Below are 17,146 nucleotides of genomic sequence, written 5' to 3'. Positions count from 1 at the left end.
AACTGTCCAAATTACGGTATTAGTTACTTGTCAATTATTGATGTTAACATACTGTACCACCATTCTGGACAGCTGCCAAGCAGGAAAACAAAATGATACAGATTGTGCATTCAATTAATATAATTAATTCTGCCCCATATAATTTATGTTTTTTACGCAGAAACGATTACGCTTTTACAGTTAATGTTTGCACTGCAGCGAGCATATTATTTTTATTCGGTCTGACAGTTCCAAAATGCCCTGTTCACTAATAAAAAGGTTACCGGAAGATACATTAGGCAGGAAATCTGCATACATTTGCAATTTCCCATGAAAATTAATTTGTATTTGGTTAGTTACACTACAATGATCACAGCACAAATATCTTTTTATGGTGTCCAATGATATCGACAGATACGTTAATTAATGTGCATCAAGAATCCAGCTCAGGAAACAAGAGACTTTGGTGAACTACTGACTCTTTGGTGTCTGTTACTGATGTATAGTTTTGGGATGCACTAAGGCAGGGTTGGTCAACTCCTGTCCTCAAGCCCCCCCCTGACCTGTTGGAGGGGGGCACCCTTGCACTAGGTATGCTATAAATGGACAATGAGGACACATTACTGGTTTTCATCTCATTATCAGTGGTAACAATTACATATCGTATGTTACAGTGCTAACTTTGTAGCCACTTTTGAATAACTGGAGGGATCAATATTCTGCTCTTTTCCTATCAGGAAGGGTGCCGGGGGCATGTGCAGTGCACTTTGCAGTGTGACATTTGGATGTTCTGTTAAGCCCAACAAGTATCAGGAATCGGACTGACTCACTTATGCCCATATTCACTAAACAGTGCTATGCTTTAGCGTGTCCTAACACCCATTCCAGTGATAGGCGTTAAGACATGCGGAAGCTTGGCACTATTTAGTGAATATGGGACTTAGGGCGGTTGACTATGCTGGGTTTCTTTTCACATTTGGACCACCCTAAGTCAAGGAAAATACCCTCATCAAAAATGAAACTTTTATTATAAAAAAAGTTTGACTTTTTTCACCCCCCCCCCCCCTCAATCCCCCAAAAAGGTCTAGCTGCAAATGCAGAAATACATTGAGATGATTTCCACGACAGCCTCCCCCAAACTGGCTTTTTTTGCACTATTGCCCAAAACATGAGCTTTGTTTGTGGGATTCCTGATGAAACAGTTGCAGATTGAAAGATATTTTGGGGGTTCAATAGGAGCTTGTTAGTTGTCCAGTATGTTTTGCAGATTGAAAGAACCCTGAAATGTTAACACTGTTCTTGTCCAATAACATGCTGCTGGAAAACCAGTCCCAAATACTCTGGGGTATACAGGCACTACTGGTACATAAACTGTGCTAGATGTGTCAAAGAAAAATATACTATAACTCTAAGTACTTTTCTCTCCTCCCCCCAAATAATATATTGTAGTCCCCCTTCCCCCAAATAATCTAATGCAGTCCCCTCCCCCCAAATAATCTAATGCAACCCCCCTCCCCCCCAAATAATCTAATGCAGTCCCCCTCCCCCCAAATAATCTATTGCAGTCCCTCTGCCCCCAAATAATCTATTGCACTCCCCCTCCCCCCAAATAATCTATTGCACTCCCCCTCCCCCAAATAATCTATTGCACTCCCCTTCCCCCCAAATAATATATTGCACTCCCCCTCCCCCCAATAATCTATTGCAGTCCCCTCCCCCCAAATAATCTAATGCAGCTCCCCTCCCCCCCAAATAATCTAATGCAGTCCCCCTCCCCCCAAATAATCTATTGCAGTCCCTCTGCCCCCAAATAATCTATTGCACTCCCCCTCCCCCAAATAATCTATTGCACTCCCCCTCCCTCCAAATAATCTAATGCAGTCCCCCTCCCCCCAAATAATCTATTGCAGTCCCCCTCCTCCAGAATTGCCCAGGACATACTTGAAAACGAGAGGTAACTCTCAATGTATTACTTCCTGGTAAAATATTTTATAAATAAATAAATAGAATTGCACCAAAAAAACATTGATAGGTAACGCCCCAAATGTGTAACCTTCTTTCTTTTTTTTAGATAATGGAGACCCAGGAGCTGACGTACTTAAAACTATTATTATTATTATTATTATTATTATTATTCCCTCACCTGCTGTCTCTGTAAATCTCCCAACATAGCACTTAGGTTGTAAGCTCTCCGGGGCAGGGATTTCGTTTCCTATTGTCTGACTTTGCTGCGCTTATTGTATTATTATAATTCCCTGTACTGTATTGTCTTTGTGAAGCGCTGAGTATACTGTTGGTGCTATGTAAATAAAGACATACAATACATACTGTACAAACATACATTATACTGTGCTGCATGATCAGGGAGTGCGGTCTCCGTCACAGCTGCTCTGACCTTGTTGATACATTGATATACAGTTGATATACTCCAGGAACCAATAATACATTGCTTTAGCCACTCGTACATGAGCTTCAGTACATGCCATTGGCTTCATACAAACCACACTGGCACCATTTTGAGAACAATTAGCAAATGATACAATAATAGGATACATAAATAATCCTGCGTGTTCTTGTAATACACGCTGGGGATGCTGTCGTGACATTTGATGTAAGAGCCTGGATTTTGTGCTTTACTGCACCCGCATGTCAGTCTCGTGACGCTGAGTACTTCCAACATGTTTGTTCTGTCAGTATTGATAAGGTGAACGCTTCCTATGACCTTCACAGACCTTTGAGTTTGAGGCGCTCGTTATACAGACCTTTAAGGTCATTGAATGATTGAAAGAAACACCATAGATATGAAATTAGATCCATCTACAGACTTAAATAACCATTACATTGAGCAGCAAATTAAAGCAGCTATCCTAGCGCTTTAAAAAAAAAGCTGGGGGCCCCCGGAATAAACCCCATTAATTCCAGCTCTGGGGACCCCTTGCTTCCGGAGATACTGAGCTACGTAAGGAGTGCCGGTAGCCGTTCCACTTGGCTACCAGGGTTCACATTATGGCGGCGTTTCAAAACTCCTGCACTCTGCGGGCCAATAGGAATCAATGACATCATCAGGTTCAGCTTCCTATTGGCCAGCGTAACGCGGGAGCTTTAAACCTCCGCTAGCTCAGCCGGAGCGGCGACCGGCACCTAGTACAGAGGCAAGTATCTCCGGAATCAGGGGGTCCCCGGAGTTGAAATGAACGGGGCTCAGCTCTGGAGACCCTCTGCTTCAATCCTGGGTACATTTGTTCTACAAATAAATGTTACAAGAAAAACGTTTAGATTGCTCCGTTAAAGCAGACGTTCTTCTATTTCTAAACTATTAATGTCCCTAAATGTGTCTCGCCTTGCTCAGCTTTGAAGGTTCCTTTTCATCTGACCGTGCAGGGAAGTGGCCATGTTAATCGCATGTCTACAAACTCGCTTGACTACCGATAAATTATTTACTGGGTGGGAAGCCGGTAGACCGAATCGATATTGGTTTACAGCGCAGCACAGTTGTTGTGAGCGGAGAAATTAGGCAGAGGGGTGCGAGAAGCACTATTGCACAGTTGATTTGGAGGTTTGCAGCTAATTTACCCCTTAAACGCCAACCAGGCCTACAAGGCATTGAAGATGTATTGGGCCTCTATACGGCAGGCAGACCGTTGTGGCACTCAAGGAGTTACAGTGAATCCTAGTGTTGTTGAGGTCAGTAGCTATTTTCATGTTTTGATCTAGACCTTTAAACATTTCTTCAGGGCAGGAATAACTATCCACGAGAAATCAATTAGGGTTCCGTACATGCAGAAAAATGTGAGCAGCTTGTCTGCTTAGCAAAGCAGCATGGGGTCCTTCAGCGGATCAGGCGTTCAGTCCCAGGAAAGTGCCCTGTAGTTCATAGTAATTAATTACTCCGGAGGGAATAGCTGAAATGTGGAGATAATCGAGAGAGATGGGAAAGTAGAAAAGCATGTGGGAGGGAAGGAGGCAGAGCTCGGAAACGGTGCCTGATGCAATGCTAATGAGTGCTGGTGCCAAACAGAATATCATTCTACCAATAGATCTATAAATAAATCAGGGAGGACTGTGAGCTGTTCTGATACCTGAGACTTCAATATGAAGATTTATGGGGAAGGCGACGTAACCCTTTCGTTGCCAAAGGGGCCAGCAGCACATTGCATAACAATAAAATCGTATATGACTGTAAATAAAAGAATCCCACTTGTGGTGCATTCGCATGTGTCCGACAGGTCAGCAAGCCTACCTTCCCCATGGCAAACAGCGGTTCCACTGCAGCCAGGGATTCTGGGTAATGCCATGCAGATGAGCACACAGTGTGTCACTCAGCCTGCTGCACAGCCTGTGTTAAAGAAGTCAGCTTGACAAATCATCACTAACATTCAGGGACCATTTAACACCTTAAGTCCTAAATCGCATACAGCACAAGGGGGAGGGATAGGCTTCAGTCAGGATACATTCCAGGATGGACTGTTTTTAAGTAAAACCCTTTCTTGCTTTATCCATTGTAACATCGCCGGAAGAAGAGATGAGTGTGTCTCGAAAGCTCGCACAAATAAAAGCATTTAGTTAGCCACAAAATGGTATTGTCAATTCATTTTTGATTATTAAGCTTGGCTAACACGGTACAGATACTATATATATATATATATATATATATATATATATATATATATATATATATATATATATATATATATATATATATATATATATATATATATATATATATACAGTATATATATATTATACCCACTATATAATGGGTTTGGGTTTTGAGCTTTCTAAGACTGTGTCGTACTGTAACTAGTGTACCTTTTGCACCTTTTGCATCTCCCCAGTGTGAGGGGGGTTGCTGGCTGTGCAATGTGAAGATGGTACGTGTGTATAACCAGACATGAACAAAGCACATTTTTTTTAATGTCTGGTTATATGAATGTATAAAGCCGTAAAGAAAATGGTACCGTGTGCAGGACTGATTGTCTACATGCGTTTGGCCTCCCCTGAAATGTGAGTCATCAAAGACCAAAGTCGAGGAGATTTTACAGTTTAATGGAAAAGTACTGATGGTTATCAGTGAGTTTGCATCAAAGTTTATAAAGTCTGCTGATCTAAAACATTTGTGAGACTGACTACAAGTCAGTGAGACTCACCGAAAACCAGCGAGGGTTAACAAGTCTGTTACTGTGACAGTAAAATTGTGTGTGTGTGTATGTGTGTATGTGTGTGGGTCATGCAAGACATTGTAGCACTTGTTTTCATGCAACAAAAGAAACGCAATCCTTAAATGTGCAGACCATATTTTTTTACTATAATATATTACAATTTACCCCAAATATGTTGCAGACGCTATCTGATGAGATAATTCTATGATGAGCTTCTATGACTGAGTTGTAGATTGCAACTGTGATTTAACTCTGTTCAAATGTAGTATCACTTTTTTGGTGTTCCCTACATGAATTCTCTTCTCTGTCTTGTTTTCCCACAGTGACACAATCTCGAGGGACTCCCGACAACTCCCAGAGGTTCTCTGCGTTACCGACTTATCTTCCTGTCAGCTATCGGATTGTCAGAGCGGAAACGGCTTTCTTTTTGAAGGAAAACAACCAGGACTTTATGAGAAACTCTAGTTTGCAGTCCAGGGTAGAGTCCTTCTTTATTCACAAGGCTCGGAGATCCCCCATCCTCAATGCTAGTTATGGACCTTTCTCTGCAGAGCAGGACATTCCAGAAGACCTTCTGTTTACCTCCCATGTCTTCGGATCCAACGAGTTTACCTTTAACTGGAAGCTCAAAGCCTATATCATCAATGAGAAGGTGTTCCCCACCAAACCCAAAGTCCAAGTCTTATTTTACGTCGCGGGCAGAGACTGGGATGACTACAGCTCCACGGAAAAGTTTCCTTGCCTGAGGTTGTTTGCATTTCGGGAGACCAGAGAAGTGAAAGGGAGCTGCAGGCTGCATGGGATTCTGGGTCTGTGTGTGGCTGAGCTGGAATTTCAGTCCTCCTGGTTTAGTCTACCCGTCGTAATTGCGGGTCGGAAGAAAAATCCAGACCAGTCTGAGGGGATCCCGGTGGAACTTTACTACAGCATCCAGACGGAGGAAGATAAAGAGTGTACCGTTGAGGAAGCCAGGAAAGGGAATGCAATTCGGCCAGAGAAGGACCCCTCGGAGGATGCAGTGTCTCACTTGCAGAGAATTGGCACCATAACTCTGTATCGATCTTCTGAAAACTCTCAGCTGACAGAGCTCAGGTTGGATAACCATATTGTGCTTTGGTTGCCCTCAAAGCCTACAAAACAAGGAGAGGTTTTAAATGTGTATGTCACAGTCGCCAATAACTCAACACTGGACCAGTTCACATTGAGGTATGTTTCTATTGCTCACTAGAAACCTTTGACCAGAACTGACCCCTTAAGGGTCAGAGGGGCCCCGCATGTTGCTTTCCCCTCTGGCATTCAGCGGGTTAATTCTGTGGTTCCGATTATTCTGTCTGAAAAATGTGTTTTTGTTTCTTCAAATTACCTGTAATCCTTTTATTAAACTTGTTTGCAAAATCCCTCAGTACTTTTCTGTTTGGTGGAAAACAATACAGTATTTCTTAAAAATGGCCGTCACTTTGCATATCTGTAAGAAATACTTATACTGTACTGCAGCCATCATCAATACCCTGCATGGTCTGTGTCTCCCCGTCACCTCCGCTCACCCCTCTCCGTCACCTCCGCTCCCCCCTCTCTGTCACATCTGGCCCCCTCCCCGTCAACTCCGGCAGGCCCCCTCCGCCCCTTCCCGTCACCCCTGGCCCCCTCCCAGTGGGGCGGGAGATTTAAACCTCCATTTTGATTCCCAGGGGGCACCTTTAAATAATAGAAGCATTCTCTTGTAGTTGTGTATGCAGTCAATACTTGCTATTACTGTTTATACGCCGAATGTAACATTTCAGGAGAGTAGGTAACAGCTCACTTGTTTGAGAAGTATGATTTTTAGCTTGACAAGTTTGCAGACGCCATTTTGTCTTTTAGAAACTTCTATGTTATCCATGGGACAAATCTAGGGTTAAAACTTGAATTGTGTAAGCCATCCCACTGCCGGCCAGAGTCCTTAATCAGGTAATATTAACTTGACTTTTTTGCAATAGAAGAATATCTTATGAACGTTTATTAGCCCTAATGAGATTTCTTCACATGACTTAAGTTTTGAGAAATGTAAATAGGGTTTATCCACAGCAGAGTCTAAATCAAATGGGAATTGCATTGGTTTAAAGATTTCTCATTTTCTTTAAAGCGATGGCTTTCCCCATAGGAGTATTGCAATAAAAGTGTTTATAACTCAGGGTGGTGAGAATTAGACTAACAGTCAATGATTTGGAGCAAATGGGACATTGGAGATGTAAAACATTAACTAATTTCACCCATGATAAAGAGAACCATTAAATTAACTTCATTTAATTTATTTAGTTCATATTTTGTATTAACTTCTCATTTAGTCACAGAAATATGTATATTCCACTGAAAAATATGGGACGTTTTAATCAAAGGTTCCAGGCTGAAAGACGGACGCAAAAAATAAGTACAGATTTATCAAATAAAAATATTGTATCTCTCACTGTTCCCCTTCTTCTCACCTCCTGTAGACTTAATATTCTAAACACTTCATACTCCAGATCAGACGTAAAAAATCAAATCAGCGCAGACCGCTACATTAATGCTGACCGCGTATAAAAACGCTCGCCAGCATTACACAGCAGAGACTGTCCATTTGTAAGGTGTGAGTAGTTGGAGAAATTGCGGACACAAAATGTATATAGAGACCTATAATAGCTCAGAGAAAGGCACAAATTATTTTATTTAATAAACCTTTTTTTTTTTCCCGCTTACATATTTATATGGTAATTTTCACCTCACACCTTGAGCTTGATGGCTTGCTTTTTAATATGTAAATTACAGTATATATTCATCATTATATTGAAATTTTGCAACCTAGCAACCTCGGCGTTCACCGCTCCCTGAATGTGCAAAGAAAGTGCTCTTCCAAATTAGCTTTTCAAAGCGCCATTTGTTTGTTTTGAGCTGCAGGATTTCGAAAAAAAGAACACATGAAAAGTGTTTGAAAAAGTCCAAAGTGTGCCGTTTTAAATGATGCATATAAATGAGCTATTTTCTATTTGACGTGAGCAGGGTAAGGAGATGGGTTTGCGTGATGGTCCCTTTTCAAATAATAATTGCAGGAATAGTCAAATAAAATGTTACGAAGCCGTTTTGGAGTGTTTTTCTGAATGAAGAAAGAACAACACGTGTGGATCGTGTGTAGGGAGAAGGAGCAGCTCAGTGAGTAAGGAGCCAAACTCTGAGAACACTGAGTTTGAATCAGGAGAACCTTGGGCAAGTCACTTTTATACTGTCGTTGTGACACGCTTAGAGTCCCATTGGGAGAAAATCGCTATATGAAATAAAGTTATTATTGAAGCTGACGGTGGCTCATTGGAAAATCTCATAGGGTAAAATGGGTCGAGTTTTTTATTCCATTGCCTCCAGCCCTTCACTGTTTACGGTGCACCTACTTTATTACATTTTTCTCACCTTCCATGGGATTCTGAGGCTGAAGCCCATCCTCAGGAACACATATTTATCCAGGAGATGATACCGTGAGTACCTGTGTGCCTCCAAGAACATACGGAGCATATTCATCCATACCTTCTTTATTAAGCCAATGTGGTCACGGTTTCATGCTCACCTGTGTTGGTGGGGGATTAGTTGGTTTCGGGATTGGGGGCTCACCAAGGACTCTTCAGTTTGCGGGGCTTCTGGCTGGTGTAGTTCCTTTTCTCCCTTCCGTCCCTTTCTCTTCCTGGGACACAGGTTGATGCCGAGTCTGCATTCATCCCCATTGTGTTTGGCTTTCCTTATGTACCACGGCACTTTCATATCTCCACCACCAATTTCTACACTGTTCTACTGAAACTTGAAAGATATAAGTAGACATACATACATACAATACATACATACAATACACACAATAACACACACACACACACACACACCATTATACAACTGTCTAGGATTTTGGAAGCACCAACCAGGGACCTTTTTCCCTATTTTCTCAGTCCTAGAACAAAGACGCTACCCAGGCTAGACAACTGAGCCACTGATTGAGCCACCTGTGCTGAAGCAGGGATATCCCGGAAGCCTGACCTGTTGTTGGACCTTGAAATGGAGTTGGCCACTCCTGCTCTATGTTTGAACAAGGCTGATGAATTCGGCTGAGGAGCTTCAGAAAGGAGGAGAATAGAGGAAGAAGGCCTTCCGATATGGTTAGAAATTCGTTAGATCCTCTGCCCTGCTCCTGTACTCTGCACATTGTCCTCTCACTGCTTTATACGAGTTCAGAAAGGAAACTATTTCTTGAACACTTTTCACTGAACAATGGGGGCCGCTGGTTTTTAGGTTCAAGAATATTTGCAATATAACAGTAAAAGTGGGGTCACGAGTCCCTGTTTGAATTCCTTTGTTATGTATTTTAAGAGTGGGAGTGCTGCAGTTTGGTACTTTATTTATAGGCGAGTTAAGTGTTGGCTTTGTCCCAAGTATCTGGATAAAATCACTTGGATCTTAGTTCATTCTTTTGATCTTTTCCATAAGAATTTCCTTAGCTTGACCAGAGATTTTTTTTTTTTTACAAAGTATTTCATGACAGGAGCGATTTTACTCTGAGTTGGGAGTTTAGAAAAAACGGAACATTTGTCTTTTGCTTCCAACTTTACGTTCGTAGAAAGAAGCAGTTGGATGACAGCTGCAGAAGAGGCATCATTTATGTGACAGAGAATATGAGCTGCTATATAAACGAGTAAAATTGTATTATGCATCAAGTAGTACCTACAGTACCATATTATTTCCCATGGGAGGATATAATTACCTGTTATGCTTTGTCAATGATGATACAGATTCCATCTGACTATAAAGTAACTTCAATTTCCGACAACAAAATATAAAGATTTGACTCATTGGTGAACTCTTCCTAATTGAGAAGGGAGTCACATAGTAATCCCGGGCGTCTTTCAATCTAGCTTTCTTCTTATTGAGAATAGCTTGTGCTCAGCATGGTTCTTCTTTAGTAAAACTTGGATAAGGAAAAGGAATAATTTTACCATTAAAATGTTCTTTGACCTCACACTAATAGCACCAAATGGACTTGTTTGGGGATATATATTTTTTTTATTAACTACTCCAAAGCCGTACAAATGCTACATCTATTGGACATAAAAACCGGACGTTTCTCACATACTGTGTGCTGTTTGTACATGAGTCATTTTTTTTTGTCAATGTCCTCAAATATAACTGTTATATTTCATATGTAGAACTGAATACTCCATTCTCCCGTGAAAGAGTTTGCAGGTCTTTTGGGCGATGTAAAAACGTGACTGGTCGGAATGTCGCCCGAATTACACGTCATATTGAATTTTTCATACCCCACCTTCAAGAAAAAGAATGTGTAAAAGAAACCTGTTGTTTAACCCTTTGAGTGCCGGAGGGGCCGCGTTACCAGAGCGCCCACTACATGTCGTGATAACGTGAGCGCTCCTCGGAGCAGGTACATGAACGCTGCTGGTGGCAGCGCTGATAACGGGAGAGGAGGGAGGTCACCTGGTCTGTTCCTCTGCTGGCTACATCAGCCCTGAGCATGATCTCTTTTTAAACGATGCTGAAAGCCCAGGATATAGCCGCTATGTCATGGGGTCTGGGGGCCTTGAACACCAGGCACGCTGGCTACGTCATCGGGTACACAAAGGTTTAAATTATGGGAGTGGGTCCTTATTTGTTGCTTCCAGTTTGGTTTCTTCAGATGGTTGGAATACTCAGAGCAGAAAGTGATTTGTCCAATAACAGGTCATGGGAATAAGTGCTTCAGACATAAAATAACATTTAGGAAAAGGAGTCCTTGCTCTGAAGAGCTTACAATCTAATTGGTAGATAGGAAAAACGTACAGAGACAGTAGGAGGTCCATTCTGGTAAGTGTGTCTGCAGGGGGCCAAGCTTTATGTATCGTGTATAGTATTAGCCACGGTGCTACTCATATGCTTCTTTAAGCAAGTGTCTTAAGGTGGGTCTTAAAGGTGTATAGAGAGGGTGCTGTTCAGGTATTGAGGGGAAGGGCATGTGAGAGAGGAGTCGAGTGTGACCCCTAGGCAGCGTGCTTTGGCTACTGGATGAATGATAGTACTTCCAACAGTAATGTGGAAGAAGACAGTAGGGCCAGGTTTGGGAGGAAGTATGAGGAGCTCTGTTTTTTCCATGTTAAGTTTAAGTCAGCAGAGGGCCATCCAGGATGATATTGCAGAGAGACATTCAGAAACTTTGGTCTGTACAGCAGGTTTAAGGTCAGGGGTTGAAAAGTAAATGTCTGTGTCGTCGCATAGAGGTAATATTTAAACCCAAGAGATGTGATTAGGTCACCAGAGAAAGTGTGTACAGAGAAAAGAAGTCCCAGGACAGAGCCCTGGGGTACCCCCACAGAGAGATCGATAGAGGAGGTATTAGCAGAAGAGACACTGAAAGTACGGTGGGAGAGATAAGAGGAGATCCAGGATAGAGCTCTGTTACAAATACCAAGAGTATGGAGAATGTGAAGGAGAAGAGGGTGCAGAGAGGTCGAGTAATATGAGCAGAGTGTAATGACCTCTGTCTTTGGCAGCATAGAGGTCATTAGTTATTTTACTGAGGGCTGTATCAGTTGAGTGAGCAGTGCCGAAGCCAGATTGTAGAGTGTCTAGGAGAGAATACGTGTTGAAAATCGAGGAAGCGAGAGAATACGAGACGGTCAAAGAGTTTAGAGGCAATAGGCCAGATGGAGACAGGTCGATAGTTAGACAGGAAGGGTCAAGCATGCTGTTTTTGAGTAATGGTATGACTGTTGCATGTTTGAAGAAGGAGGGAAAGGTACCAGAGTAGAGGAGGAGTTAAAAACGTGTGTGAGCGTAGGGAATATCGTAGGAGCAAGAGGTTTTAGGAGATGGGAGCGAATGAGGGCAAGTGGTAGAGGGAGAAGAGGAGATCAGCAATGACACATCCTCCTCCGAGACAGTGGAAAAAGAGTCAAGGAAGGTAGGAGGAGAGTTAGGAAGAGGTGTAGGGTGGGAGGAAGAAACAGAGGGGATGTTCTGGTGTATGGATTCCTTTTCCTTAAAATAGTCAGCAAAGTAGAACCTGTAAGAGCTAAAAGTTTCTCAGAAATCACACATTTTCACTGTCATTTCGCTGTTCCGTCAGTAAATCGCAGCTCAGTTACCCATCGCAAGTGATTCACCATTCTCTTCTCTACAGAAAACCCCAGATTTCAGGCACTGGGTGGGAGCTAAATCATAAATTAAAATGTCAATACATTTGTTTAGTGTGGTTAAAGAACGTCATGGTCTGGCATTACTGATGGCGCTGTTAACCCTTTGCAATGTGTCACAGGCTCCTGGCATCGAAAAGGTTAAACCTTCCCCATCCTCCCCTGCTGGCCACCCGGGCATCAAGGTGGCTATAGTTAGGCCTTACAGAATGTTTGCCCTGTCGGGCTCCTTTGACACTACAAAGCATGTTTCTCAGAGTTTTCTCTGCATGAGGGGAATAGTCTGTGTGATACTTGGCAGGAATCTTTGTTCTTGGTTTTGGACAATATCCTGTCATAATTAATACGGTATGAGTTTGCTGCAGAGGGGGATGTTTAAAAGGCACACCAGGGAACAATAGTGAAGCTTAATGAAGGAGCACTGCCAAGTTTGGCCTAGGAAATGAGAAACATATGTTCTTCAGAACAGTGCTGACAAATTCCGAGTAGCTTAGTTCTCGGCCTTCCCTTCGGTCATCGGCATGTGGACACTGGAGCAAAGCATGTCAGCCAGGTTTCCAATACTGACACATTCAGCTTGTCTGATGTCATCATTGTGAAAGGACATTGGTGAAATCAGATGCTGACATGGATGTGATTACAAGTTACGCTGGGTTTAGCTTTACTGTGAAGATGCAACAACTTAAAAACAATTTTTTGAACCCTGTTTTTGAAGCTGTCCCCCATGTTCAATTTTTTTTTTTAACCCAGCACCCCTCGTTTTTTTTCACCAGGGCGGGGAGTTGGGTTTCCCAGAACGCGCTATTTGCAGAACCGGGAACATCCAGATTCCTGTATTTGCCGGCAAAAGTAGCACTTTTTTGTTCCCTCTGTGGAAACAAAATGGAGGTTTTGGATGTCCTGCGTCACGCAGGCCAACAGAAAGTCGCAACATCAGCCATTGCAGCTTTCTATTGGCCCGCGTGTTGCTGGGAATGTAAACACCAGGAAATACCGGCGCTACATTTAAAGGTAAGTAGCCCGGAAATCAAGTTGTCCTGGAGCAGAAATGAATTGGTACCATCCTGGTACAAAAAAGGGGGAGGGGGAGACCAGTGCTCTGTACCCTTCTCTCTTCCTGTACTTCTTTTTAGCATAGCACATTTTAGCTGTTTAAAGCTGCAGACCAAGCAATATCCTACATGTGTATTTTTTTTTAGTAAATCAGTTCTTTACTAAGAGAAAATACTTGTAGCATTATTTTTTGTAAACAACTCTGAATTACATTTTTAATGTATTATAATGTAACAAGCATTTTTTGTTTCTATAGCAACCATTTACAAAGTAACATCCCCCTTCCTCTTCTGAAACAGGCTCTGACACACCCCATTTTTGAGCCTTGCCCTCTCTCTAGCAGTGCACCAATTGTATCTATTGACTGCCTGGTCACATGATCTTCCCCACAGAACTTGGCATCTTTGGTCCTCTTCTGCTACACTGACAGCCATTTAGTGAACTCCCCGAGCCGAATCTTTGCCGACCAATCACAGGAGAACAGATCGATCGGCAACTTAGCTAATTACGTATTGTGTGGATTTTATTGATGCACATATTTAAATGGAAAATGGCAGCTTGGACTGCTGCTTTAAGGGGCTGTTTCTATATCCGCCGAAGCGGCCGATCGGGCTTTTTTCAGACAAAATTATCAGTTGACTGCAATTGGAAATTTCGCCCGAAAACAGCCTGATCGGCTGCCTTGGTGTATATGCAGATGGTGCCAGTGTTGCCGTCCCCAGCGCTGCGGGTGAAATGCAGGAACGCCAAGGCGCTGGGGGAGGATCATTCTTTTCAATGGGACCTCCTGCAGCATTAATCCTACCGGGCCGCGGTTGGCGTGGTCATGGCCACGTGAAGGGTGAGGCTGGCTACATCTGTAGAATCCAGCACACTTCCTACAATGCCCCTTCGATCGCGTTGCTGTTCCCGCGTCGTGCTGTTCCTGCGCCGTTCCCGCGCCGTGCCGTTTGACCACTCCCGCGGTCAGTAAGTGTTTTTGTACTGCGAGTTATCACACATATTTACTGGTTTTGTTTGCATTTTCACTGCTCTTAATGCTGATTTGGAAAAATGGTTTTGTGCCCTAATGGAGTAATGTTTTTGATTCAGTACTTTCCTTTCTTGGGGTTTTTCTCAAATCAGATTTTTCAAAGGATTGCTTTTTTTTTGTGGTTCTAAAACCAATATTTGGGCTTTACATTTCTATACTTTTTAGTGCAAGCGATAAAATGTGTCCTCTTGGTTTGTGACATTAATAAATCCATTGCTGCTTCCTATTATTTTTTAGAGGTATTAACCAGTCACTTTGACCTTTAAATGGAGGCGCTTCAGTGTTATGATGAGTTATTGAATCATTGGACTGAATTTCTGTGCACACTTTATCGAGATGTGCCAGTGACATCATATGCTGGATCAGGGGTGCGCGAACTTCCTGAGCTGCGCCCCCCCGCCCCCCTGCCTGCTCTCCCCCTGTGTCGTGCCCCCCCCCCCTCCCCCACGGTGTCAAATGACGCTTCGGGGTCATGTGACGTCACGTCAGGTGACCCACAGCGTCATTTGACACCTCGTCTGCATGGCAACAAAAGTCTGACGCCCCCAGTTTGTGCACCGCTGCGCTGGATTACCCATTTCATTGTGTTATGCAGTGGGGAAAAAAGAAGATATTTGCGTTACAAATATCTGTGGCCATATCTACTAAGCCACAAGACGCCTCACATCGGCTTAAAGCTGCAATACTATTATGTATGCATCTACATTCTTACCTAAACTGGCAATCGTTTGGTGCTCCTGTTATAAATCTGTCCAAATCCTGATTGTGTGCCCAACATAATGGCCGCCTTTCAGTGAGTGTAACTCAGCAGCTACAATGTATCTTTATATTACTAAGGTAACATTGACTATTGTTACAGTTTGCAGCTCAAACTGCTGGGAACATTGGCAACAGATTATCCCAAACAGGAAAGTGTTGCAAAAAGTGTTGCACTGCTGGGGAGGTGGGTTAAAACCTGCTATAGAAATCAAAGGATGCTCAGTATATTAAAACTAATTAAAAATGGCAGTAAGATTTGGATAATAAATACTTTTTTGTTTAAACTGTCACTATTATCTAATAGTACAGAACTGATTTTTTTTTTGTTAAACCATAAGATGTCACGTGTTTTGCTACTGTAACTGAACCTAGCATTCCTCTTATGAGACATAATTGGATAATGTGTTACTGGAGTTATTTGTTCGCATTCATCTCGATCACTAGAAATACAAATAGATTGAACATAGGGTACAATAGGTAGAATTCCATGGGTATATGTCTTTTTACAACCTCATCGTCTCTATGTAAACCCGTGGTCATATTTGTAGGTAAGGTCAAACACTAAATATAAACTTTGGGGGATGGCTAGTTTAAGTTTATAGCTCGTTTGGTGTCTGTCCGCACTGTATGGTGTCATGGTTTAGCAACACATAGAAAAGGTGGCCCTGTTCTCCTGAGGATATGGAAATGGTATCTTATAAGAGGAGATCCCTACAGTAAAAAAAATGTGTGGGCTGAGCTACTTTTTTCCCTTGTTTGTTTTTGCTGTGATGGAATCAGGGCCCGTTTTAAGACCTCCGTAGGCCCCAGGCACTTTTATTTCTAGAGGCCTGTGTGTCCGATATTTGTACTCCTTTTCATGCTAATTTCATCATTTGCTTGTTTCTTTCGATACTAGCGATTTTTGGCATCAATACTTTTGTTTCGATATTTAAAGGTATCGATATTTAGATGGCATTTTAAATTAAAATGTTATGTTTTTTCTTATTTTGTGAGATTATTTTTTTTGTTTTGGGTATTTTTTTTCAATTGAAATATTGTAGGCCCTAAAAGGTTCGTAGGCCCCAGGCCCTGTGCCTAGTCGGCCTAATGTATAAAGCGGCGCTGGGTGGAATCAGAGTTCATTTTTTTCAAATAGTGAGATTCACAACTGACTTCTACAGCATCCATTTATTAAATAAACCTTTACACCTGAGCAAAACGCTCGGCAAACCTGATGAAGGACCCTGCGAGGTTGGAAAGCTTGTAACATATCAACTACTTGCTGGTCCAATAAGAGATATCATACCCCCTCCTCCCTCTCCCATCCTGTGTTACTACGCGAAAGAAAGGGCCAAGAATTTGTAAACTGCATGACGGTTTAACAAGAAATGAACCATCGGCTGATCATTCCCACTGTCTGGTGAGATATACAGCAGCGACCAAGCTGAGTCTAACACTCACCCGGTTTGTCCTGCGGCAGATTCCGGGCTGGCGCCGAATTTTCCCGCGCGCCAGCCGGAGCCTCTCAGATCGGTCCTCCGATCGATGCCTCTCCCCTTTGCTTCTACGGGTCCCCCGGGCCCCCCACCGCCATCCCCACATCTCCCTTAACCAGCGTGACCGCGCATCAGTGACGCACGACACGCTGAGAAAAAAAAATGACAAACCCGCGTATTCACGCGGGTTGCGGCTCCAGCCGTGTTAGAATAAGCTTGGACGCTGCTGTACCTAAGATGATATCATTTTTTTTAACTTGCATTTTGATTAGCCAGTTCATCACTGAATATTAACAACAGATCACAGGCGAAATTCATCTTGGCTTTTTCATCTTAATTATACTAGAGGCTGGAGCTAATGGAAATGTACCTTGCTGCTTAAGTATATAAGTACGGTATATGCAAGTATATAATCTTCCCCAATGAATAGATTGTGGTGGTAATAAGGCTCCCTACATGTTAATGCTTTAAGAATGCAGTAATACAAACTATAACTCTTACACAACCTTTTAGCAG

At 42.6% G+C, this 17,146-nt stretch overlaps 1 protein-coding gene across 4 annotated transcripts in view; it reads left to right on the top strand.

Moving 5' to 3' along the window:
- Window positions 1-17,146, top strand: part of TMEM132C (transmembrane protein 132C) — a 225,421-nt gene that overhangs the window by 78,719 nt on the left and 129,556 nt on the right. For 2 of the 4 annotated variants that reach the window (XM_075568705.1, XM_075568702.1), the window contains exons 2-3: window positions 5,462-6,344; window positions 6,999-7,085. The exons of 1 other annotated variant lie outside the window; for it this stretch is intronic. In XM_075568705.1, the coding sequence (XP_075424820.1) occupies window positions 5,462-6,344; window positions 6,999-7,085 (970 nt within the window). The remainder of the gene's footprint in view (window positions 1-5,461; window positions 6,345-6,998; window positions 7,086-17,146) is intronic. One more of the 4 variants, XM_075568704.1, reaches the window with a different exon arrangement.

This window comes from Ascaphus truei, chromosome 13 (assembly GCF_040206685.1).
Source record: "Ascaphus truei isolate aAscTru1 chromosome 13, aAscTru1.hap1, whole genome shotgun sequence".
Taxonomy (NCBI): Eukaryota; Metazoa; Chordata; class Amphibia; order Anura; family Ascaphidae; genus Ascaphus; species Ascaphus truei.
This window is presented reverse-complemented; position numbering and strand designations above follow the sequence as displayed.